We start from the raw sequence: 10,118 nt of genomic DNA, 5'->3' as shown, positions 1-10,118 counted from the left end.
GGCGGCCACGGGTGAGTGCGGGATTGCGGGGGGGGGTGGGGAGCGGGGATCCGCGGAGGGGGAGTGGGGTGGGCACCCACACGGGGGCACGGACACGGCACCGGCCACGCTCACATCACCCCCCCCCCCCCCCCCCGGCACGCCGACCTCGCAGGAGGATGCACAGCGGGTACCCAGGGCCCCGCGGCACCCAGGGGCAGGGGCGCGGACCGCAGGCACAGCCAGGGACACGCACAGACGGACACACGGACACGCACGTCCAGCCTGCACAAGCCGACACGCTCAGATGTGCACTGACACTCGCGTGTGAGCCCACACGTGGGGACACACACACACACACACACACACACACACACGCTCCCCCTTCCCTTCCCCCACAGACACGGGGACCTGGGAAGGAGCCGCTTGTGGAGCGAATCCCAGGACTTTCTGCAGTTCCCAGTCTCCACACAGAGGGATGAGGTGAGGACCAGCCGTGCAGCTGCTGCCTGGGCAGGGTTTGATGGACTTACTTGAGAGAGAAGTGGGTGGGAATGATGCCGGTAGCTCCTGGAGTTTGGGACTGGGAAGGCCCTTTCTGTACAAGGGGCTCAGCTTTGGGGAGGGGGGAACAACTGCAGCTGGACTCACAGCCCCTGGCTCCCTTCCAGGTGGGTTTTGATTCCTGTACACAAACTGGGGTGACAGAGTGTCTGTGGGGTGAGGAGTGGGGGAGATGGGAGGTGTAAAATACTGGAGGGAAGAGTAACACCTGCTGGGAACGGGACTGGGAACTTCAGTGCTTGCAGCAGAGTGGGATTGGGGTCCCTGGGGTAGGAGGAGATGGGTTATATGTGTTTGTACCTGCAGGGTAACTTGGGCCGTGCATGGGAGCAGGGGGGACTTGTCAGGAGTCCCTTCCCTCCCTCCCTCCACACTGGCAGGGATTTTTCAAAGGAACAGTGGGGAAAGTGCCAAAATCAGAAAGAGTTTGGTCCGAACTCCCTGCAAATCCCAGCCTGCAGAATTTTTTAAATTATTTTATTTTTTCCCTCCTTCCTTTTCTCTCAGCCATGAGGACTTGCAAGGTGCTTGGCCACAGAGTGCATCCCTAGGTGCCCTGCCACCCTGTTGGCTTCCTGAAGGCAGGAATGCTCCCAGAAAATCCCCCTGAGCTCCCCACCGCTTCCAAGCAAGCAAAAAGCTGCCGTTAGAAATCCACTCTCCATGTAAATTCAGATGCCTGCATTATCTTGAATTTGGATTTATTGCTTGTTTGCATCTGGTTCATATCAAAAAAAAGTTGAGCAATGCAGATGTCCTGATTTCAGCATAAGCTTGGAGGCGAAACACAAAATTTGCTGACGTTTCTATTGTCTCCTTAAACAATGGGCTGTCAGAAGAGGACAGGAATTACAATCCCCTTCGCAGGGGTCTGACATGAGTTTAGCATCCATCCAACTTGTGTGATCTCCTTGTTATGGGTGACTGCAGCTCATTTCCCAGCTGTAGAGATTAGTCTAATTAGCAGAGCAAATCTGGGTAAGTCAAGCTCTTGTAATTAGGAATCAGTTAGATGTTTCCATGCACTTTCTTTGCCTGGGGGGTAGAAGGGAGTTGGGCAGATGGCCCAGATTTGGGAGCAGTGAGGACTTCAGAGAAGTCAAGGTGAATGCTGCTGGTGGATCTTCCCACTCCCAGGTGTTGCTACATCCAGGACCTTCTCACCTGGAGTAGCCCATCGAGCCCAAGGTGGAAAGCAAAAGGACAGACCCACATATGTCTCCAGACCATCCCAGCACCATCATTCAGCCCACTGCCCTGGATTGTGTTCCACGTGATGGTGGTGGCCTGCTGGCTCCTGGCTGCTGCCTGGGATGAGAGGCCTGAAGGTGGGAAGCCAGCAAGATGCTTCCCCACATCTTGGCCAGACGTGGAGTTGATGTGTGTTAGTGGGGGTGGTTGTGTGTTAATGTCTCATCCGTTGTCTCTGCTGCTGCAGAGAGAGAAACAAGGCATGTTTTGGACTGATGGACCATGGGCAGAGGGTAAATGGTCACACCCAGAGTCTCCTGTGCTGCAGAGAGGGTGAAAATATATCACAAGTCCCATTAAAACCAGGCATGAGACCCCCAACCAAGGACTGGGTAGTGGTTCCTGCTGGGAAGGGGGATAGTCCTTCCTGCACGGCCATAACCAGTGTTACTGGGTTTATGTGGGAGTTTCTATGAGGCAATTATGATTGATTAACAGGTGTCCCCAGCCAAAGCTGAAGCTGGAGCAACAGATTTTTTTCACTGTGTTGGGAACATGTTTTAGCTGGGGTCATGGCAGGAGATTTAGTCCTCAGGACCCAGCCCAGAGGGTGCTTTGCAGCTTTGGGCTGAGAGCTGCTGGTGGCTGTTGGGCTGGTAACTGGGGTTGTCTTCTGCTGGGAGACAGCCAGAAAGATGCCCAGTGTCTTTTTGTCTTGTTTCACTTCTCTGGACACCTCTGATGTGAGGATGTGGGGCCTCAAACCACCTCCAGCATGCGAGATGATGGTTGCACCTTACACCAGGACCCCATCAGCCTCACTGCCCCCTCCAGCCAGGATGGGAAATGTGAGATGGGGAGAGAGTAGCTAGTGCCTGGGTGCTGCTCTGTGCAGTCCTTTCCCTGCCCCATGCTGGGGGAGGCGTTGGAGTTTAGGCAGAAAAGGGGAGTTATTTTTAAGTGTCTCATCTCAGTGCCGACTGTCACTACCATTCTCTGTACCTTCCCTGGTGGGTGGAGAAGTCAGGGAGGGCACAGCACAGCTCAGCACATCCTCATACCCATAAGGTCTCACCTGCCTGCATACCCCTTCCATGCAGAGCCAGGGTTTGGGGACCTCAGCCACCACAGGCTTCAGCATCTCAGGAGTTCACACATGTGGCTGTTGGGTGTGCTGCTGGCTCCATGCCCAGGCTCCTTGGGAGGGGGATGCTTCGGGTGAGCCACAGAGCAGCTGTAAAGACCCCATGAGGCTGCCCTGGGAACGTTGCTGTGGGGTGGCAGGGGCTCCCTGGGGGGCTTGGACGAGTCAGAGGGAGCTAGACGGTGCCTCAGCACTTTGGGGGTCTCACCCATTGCCACAGCCTTTAAACACACTGCAGGATTTGCTGGCTGATTTGGCAATTAATTTAAACATCACTTTATTTCCAAAGTCAAGAGAACAGCTTCAGAGCCCTATTTTCCCAACAGAAAAGGAACAACGAGGGACTTTCTGTTTGTCAGGTGTTTCTTGAGTGCTTGTTGCTGCCTGGGCAGCTCCCTGTGCCAGCTGCAGGTGTGACATGCAGAAGACCCATAGGATGGGATCCTGGATACAGGATGGGATTCTGGGTATGCGTGGGACTCCAGGGCATGGAGCAAGGCAGAACATCAGTGATGGAAATGCCTTTGCTGGGTCTGTAAATCCCTCCTGCTGGGTGGGCTCTGTCCTGTGCCAAAACCCTGTCCAGGGCTGTAAGGGTAACTGCCAGCGGGATAAATCCCAGGTGAAGGCAGCTGACCTCAGTGCTGCCTGCACTTGGCCCCTTTGCATAAGGTGTTTGGCTCCCCAGCATGTCATGAGCTGATCTGCATCTCCTGTGACACGTCACTGGGGGACAGGGCCAGTGCAGCCCCTCAGCCAGTGGGATATTTTGAGGCCAAATCTGCTTTTCAGTAACCTGTGGCATGCTGCAAATTCAGGCTGGCAGCATGGTCACGGCAAGGGCAGAGCATCCCCAGGGCTCCCAAGAGATGTGGGAAGCTGCCTGCAAGAAGGACCCTTCCCAAAGTCTTCTTGACTCCCCCCCAGTTCAGCTCCAGTGATGTCAGATGTGTTGGGATTTAGTGTCAAACGTTAGGAGCGTCTGTCTGCAAAGGCAGCAGGAGAGGATTGGGATGGGAGGGTGGAGCCAGCAGCATGCCTTCATGATGGGGGGGATTAGGGAAATATTTGCATTTATTTTAATGCCAGGCTTATTACAGGGATTGGAAGCTTAACTGGGAACCTGGCAGCAGAGCATCCCTCATCTCACTCTGTAATGCTAACGACATTGCCATTTCCATACTGTCACTCTTCCCCATGGGGAATTGTCCCTGTGAACCACGCTGCTTCCAGGCTGGAGGGAGGTGTCTGGGAGCTCTGACCCACTGCTGTCACCATGAGGGACCAGGCTGTCCCCCTGCCCCAGCAGCACCCATGGGATCCCCAGTTTAGTGCTGCTGCTCCTGCGTTGCGTTGATCCACTCCTCTGAGTGTCAGTGCCTGCAAGCTGCAGGACTGGATGGCAATGCTGAGTTTTTTGGGGGGAGGTTGGGTTGATTTTTCTTTTTTCTGGGTTTTTTTGGTGTTTTTTTTTTCTTTTTCTTTTTTTTTTTTTTAAGAGCTTACATAACCTTGGGGATTCTATTAATAAAAGTAATGGTTTTGAACTCTGGGAACAACCAGCCCTGACGATGAGCAATTAAATGCTCCAACTTCAGAAAGCAGGCGACCATCAGGCAGGGGGGAGATGATGAGGAGAGAGGCCCTTGGGGCAGGAATGGAGGCCTGGGAAGGGGTTAAAGGGATTCCCTGCCTGGAGGCAGATTGCTGTCAGTCCCTCCTGCCTCTTATTTCCATCCCAGTGTCAGCAGAAAGGGAGAAGAAGGGAGGTCATTTCAGACCCAGGCTGGGTCTGGATGCTGTGGGTTTGGGGTGGATGGGCACCCTCTGGTCCTGCTGCACTCATTTTTAAACACCCTGGATCGCATCCAGTGTGAAAGCATGGGAGCAGCACCCTGGTGAACATCACCTGGACCTGATGCAGTGTCCCAGGTGAGAGCACAGGGGATGCTCAGGGGCCGTGGCCAGTGATGCAGCTCTGCAAGGTTAAAGGAGATGAGAGTGGAATTGACTTTGAAGAGGCATGGCTGAGGCTTGGGGCCAAAAATGGGGGTGGGGTGGGGTGTAGTGTGTGTGCTTGGGGTGATTTTGGGAGCTGAGCCCCAGGGGAACATATTTCCCCCCACAACACCCTGCTGCAGATGGCATTAAAGAGCCTTTGCTCCACTCTTGCCATTTAGGGGTTTTTACTTAATCCCCAAGTATCCAGCAAGGCATTCAGAGGGGCTTGAATCCAGTCAGAGGAGTTGAATCCAAGGTGGCAGTTTGAGAAATCTGGGCCATAACCTCTATCAGCAAAACAACCCCCAGTCTCTGGGGTGCATTCAAGTGCCCAGTTGTTGCCCTTTAATACCAAAATATCTAAAAACCTCTCCTTTTCCATTCAGGGTGACCACTGCATTCAGTGTCTTGTGTTCCCCCCTTCCCAGTGCAGGGTTATTGCTTTGTTTCACAGGGGGGTTTAACACCCAGTGGGCTGAGGGTTTGACTTCTTTTGTTTGGGACTCTTTTGGGTTTTTTTCCTTTTAAATCTCCCTTATTGAAATTGCCACAGCTTGACAGCCTTGTGCCAGGAACACACTGTCATCCTGAAACTCATATCTTTAATTCCTTCCCTCTGATGCTAATAGCACCTTAAGATGATTAAGACTGGAGGGAAAAAAAAAAACCCATACGCTCTGTATCTTATTTTTCTGCTGTCTGTGATGCTGGTCACTGGCTCTTGGTGCTTCCTGCATCTTAGGGAGTGAAACCAGGGCAGTCCCCCTCCTCCTGCTGTCCCTGCTGCCCAAGCCAGGGTGTTTCTCCTGTCTGGCTTTTAACTGCCCTGTAGCGATGCCATCGGGCTGCTGTGCTATCCAAACACTTTTCTTTTGCAATTGAAGGTGCAGTGGGGTGTTGAGCCCCCTCCCTCAGCAGCCCTTGACTGGGGGCTGCCAGTGGCAGCACGTCCCCAGTGCCTGTTTGGGAGCAGCCCAGGCAGCATTCCCACGCTGGCTCTGGCAGTGCCAGGGGATGCAGGCGAGGGAGGGCACAGCCACAGCATCCTGCCTGGCTGCACAGCCACAGCCCGTGTTGCAAGAACATGGACTCGTGTCAACATGAGGTTTGGTTGGGGTTTTTTTTTTCTATAATGGTGTTTTGGTACTGGGACGTGTTCAGGACGTGGTTTAATGTCCCTGGATTGCTGGGCACTGCTTACCCTGGGTGCTGTGGTGCCAGCCCAGCTGATGCTTCCCTGCAGGGCTGGTCCCCGGATGGTTTTTGGCAGCATGTCTGACACTTTCTTGCTCATCTAGGAAACGAGGTGCTGGGTAAAATTCAATGCTGTGGCCACAGGAATGCCCCATAAATCCCTGGGTGTGGAGCTGTATCTTGGTGCCTGACAGGGCAGAACCCTGTGGATGCAGCAGCAGATGGGGAGAAGAGCCCATTTCGGCTGGAATAGCACGTGGGTGCTGAGTTGGTGGGCCCCAGGGTCTGATGAGTGGCTTGATGGGATGAGGGGATATTGGTTTGGGATTTTGGGTCGTGTTTGGATAGCAAGCCCAGCAAATCCTCCAGGGTTCAGGGGTACAAGTGCACAGCTGGTGGGAGCCCTTAGCCTCTCCGCTGCTGTCAGGGGTGGGGCAGGGACATAACCAGGCAGAAGTAGCCAGGCAGAGAAGGAGAGCAAAGCTGCCAGACCCCCATGTGTTGCAGCCTGGAGGTGCAGTGTCCCCCACGCTCCCAGCAGCCACATCCTCCTGTGCCCTCATGCTCCTGGAGTCCCCATGCCTCCCATGATCCTGGTATTCCCACTCAGCACCCTGGGCACGCAGACCCCACCCCAACCCATCAAGTGATGCCTCTTCTCCCCCTTTTTCTCCTCCCCACCCCACAGGAAGAGCAACTGAGCTGCGGACGATGACGGCCAAGAGCGCTGAAACCAATGGACCCCTACGGGAGCTGGAGGTGGGGGGGGCCAAGCAGCCAGTGTCTCCCGCCCCACCGCGCCGCCGGGGCCGCCGGCTGCGGCGCAAGTCACCGCCCGAGGTCCCAGTGAAAGGGCAACTCCGCATGCGCTCGCCATCGGGAGCCTTTGTCATGTTGGGCATCTCTGTCGTCCTGGTGGGCATGACCATTGCTGTGGTGGGTTACTGGCCCCACCGGGGAGCTGGGGGCACTGGGGCCGGTGCGGGGAACACCAGCATCGCAGGGGACATGAGGAGGGAGGTGGCCACTGGGCGCCACGTGCCCCACAGCGAGAAGCTCAAGCTGATCGGTCCTGTCATCATGGGCATCGGGCTCTTCATCTTCATCTGCGCCAACACCATGCTGTACGAGAACAGGGACATGGAGACCCGCAGGCTGATGCAAAAGGGGCTCTACTCCATGGCAGTGGGTGTTCCTGAGGGCACCAGTCCCGAGGATGGGTGCTGCCAACGCAGGGACAGCCAGCCTGCCCCCAAGGCCAACACTGAGTGTGTGGAAGGCTGCTACCAAGTGGATCTCTCCTGCCAGCCCTGCCCTGGCCCTGGCAGCAAATGGTCCGACTGCTACGGTCCCAACAGGCTCCAGACCATGGCTGACTTCCTCCAGCACCCAGCAGCATCCCCTGCAACCTCCCTTCTCAGCCTCCACTCGGGCACCTCTGCTGAGGCCAACCTCAGCCTCGCCTGCCGCACTGGAGCCCACTCCCTGCTCTCCTCAGCAGTCGGTGCCTTGGCGTTGCCTGTGATTAAACTCAACAACCACTTGCTGGATGCAGCAGCTCGGGGGGTGGGTGAGAGGGCAGAGGGGGGCCCCGCTGAGCCCCCCCTGGAAGCACTGCGGCTCTCCTGGGCTCCAGGATCCAGCAGTGGCAGCACCATGCCCCGTGGCCAAGACTGTGCTTCTGGTGTCAGTGGCCATGTCATCATCAACATGGATGGCGGCTGCCCCGGCATGGAGCCAGCAGTGGTGCTCAGCCCCGACGTGGAGCTCCACGCCCCAGGACACTCCAAGTCCCTGGACCTCGGCCGTCCAGGTGTGCTGCTGGTGGCCCCCATCAAGGACCGTAAGAACCGGAGCTGGCCGCGGCTGGACCATGTCAGCCCGGTGGGTTATGCCAAACTGGAAAGCACTGGCGAGTCCTCGGACCGGCTGCTGGAGCCCAGTGAGCCCCTGCGCCAGGCTGAGCCGCGACCCAGCTCCTGGGCAGTGGGGATGGACTGTGGTGAGCGGGTCTGACCCCCCCCCCACGGCCTGCGGGGACCATGACATTGCAGGTCCTCATCCTGGCCCCCCCTGCACACACCAGCAACCCCCCCAAAAGCCCCACATCCAGGTGGTGGTTTTAAGTGGATGCCAAGAGGGAGGCCCCAACAAGCTGCTCCTGTGTGTGGGGGTCTTGCCTAGAGAGGGAATGTCCTCTCCTGGCTCCCTCTCAGTGTCTTCCTGGTGGAATCCTTTGGCCTTACAAGCCCTTCTGCTGGAGGCTTTTCTAGAGGAACCCTTGCTTTGAGACCCAACACGAACTGCGGGATGGGGATGCGGGGGCAGGTGAAGCCCCACAGGTCCCTGCAGCACTTTATTTCAGCAGGATTGGGATGGGGATTTGGGGGGGTTGGGGTGACCCCCTTGCCAAGCCTCCACCCACTGGGAACTTTGCTTGACCGGAGCACGTAAGCCCAACAGGGCTATTAAATATTATCTTGATGCCATGTGGTCCTGCCTCGCCTCATCATCTGCCCTTGTGTGATGCTCAGGGTGGGCAGCTTGTCTGTGACAGCCAGTCCTAGAGCGTCTCAGAGGTCTGCTGCTCCCACCCAGGCTCAGCTGGATAGAGTAGGGAGGCTCCATAACTGCTGAGTATTTGCAGGGTAAGATCGTGATTTTGGTGTTTTGGGTTGTTTTTTCATGTTTTGCTCTTTTTAGCAGTGTAGGGCTCCAATACGTGCCCAGGGGAGCTACAGGCAATGAGTAAGGTGCTGTTGCCCACCCTCCTGCTCTGCAGGCAGCTGCAAAATGAAAGTGGAGTTTGCTGGGATATGATGGTTCCCAAAGCCCATCTGTGGGTCAGGGTTTATTTGTGCTGGTTTTTGCTGGGGTGAAGGATACAGGCAGCAGCAGGATGGGAACAGTGGGGTGATCCATGCAGCCTCCACAAGCTGTGGGGTTGCTGAACCCTCCTTTGCCCAGAAAAGCAATCCCTCAGCTCCCACCACCCCCCCTCCCTGCAGTGGGTGTTGTTTTGGTTTAGTTTTTTTTCCTGCTTTATAAGAAAAGGCTGGCTGTGCTTCTGATCCAAACTCTCCCAGAGAGGCTGGCTACCAGCATCTCCCTTCACAGGGACAGAGAGATGTGGCCAGCGGCCGTGGTTTGGGACTTGGTATCATCCCAGAGGTTTCACTGGGAACGATCCCAGCCCTCAGCTCAGCTATTTATTTGGCTGCTTAATCCCAAAATTATTCAGGCACTGGTTCAATGCAATAAACAGCAACAACAGAAAGTCCTCAGCAGGGTCTGCCCCAAAGCAGCATCCCAGGGGACGTGCCAGGAGGTTGTTTTTATCTGAAAATAACTTTTCATTGGGGCTTAACCAGCTGCATCCAGCGCTGACGCTGCGCCCTAGGCTGTGCTTCAGAAGCTGGCAGCAAGGAATTGGAGCCTGAAACACCATGAGGAGCTGCACCAGGAGCTGCTTTAGACTTGCTGGGGTGAGGGGAGGGGACACTGCTTTTGTTTGAGCTTTCCCCTTTTATTTTCTGGCTGGGACTCAGCCCAGCCTCAGGAAGCAGCTTCAGTGCAATGCAAGGGGGGCAAGAGGGGAACTCACCTGCAGCATCTCCTGCCTGAACCACCCAAGTGCTCCAGCATCCTCGTCCTGCCCAACTCCACAGCATCCTCTGGGGAGAAGGGGGGTGGGGGTGTGTGGGCACACATGCATTTCTGAGCCATGTAGGGATCATTTCAAATTGAAAACTGCTCAATTAATTAATCCATCAGGGTATGAGGAGCCATGCTCTCTCTGGGGAGAGCACTATCCCTGCGTCCTTCACCTACAGCTCTGTCTTGACAAGGCAGTTTCATGAGTGTTTGTGGGATTTTAACAGCTCTGGCTTCAATGGATGGATGCTCTCACCCCTGTGCTGTCCCTGCAACACACTGGAAATAAACTGGGCAGCAATGTATCTGGGTTAAAAACAAGAATTTAAAAATAAAGCAAAAACTCCACCCTGGATCTCTCCATTGACCCCACTCAGCTGCAGAGCTGAGA

General features: G+C 55.6%; 1 protein-coding gene across 1 annotated transcript; it reads left to right on the top strand.

Moving 5' to 3' along the window:
* Positions 1-570: 570 nt before the first annotated feature.
* Positions 571-8,562, top strand: TMEM200B (transmembrane protein 200B). The gene is made up of 2 exons (XM_084274239.1): positions 571-650; positions 6,762-8,562. Exon 2 carries the CDS (start codon positions 6,785-6,787, stop codon positions 8,087-8,089), a length of 1,305 nt encoding a protein of 434 aa, XP_084130365.1. The 5' UTR covers positions 571-650; positions 6,762-6,784; the 3' UTR covers positions 8,090-8,562.
* The last annotated feature ends 1,556 nt before the right edge of the window (positions 8,563-10,118 follow it).

This window comes from Gallinula chloropus (genome assembly GCF_964237585.1).
Source record: "Gallinula chloropus genome assembly, chromosome: 22".
Lineage (NCBI taxonomy): Eukaryota > Metazoa > Chordata > Aves > Gruiformes > Rallidae > Gallinula > Gallinula chloropus.
The sequence above is the reverse complement of the archived record's forward strand: the minus strand, read 5'-3'. Positions and strand labels throughout refer to the sequence as shown.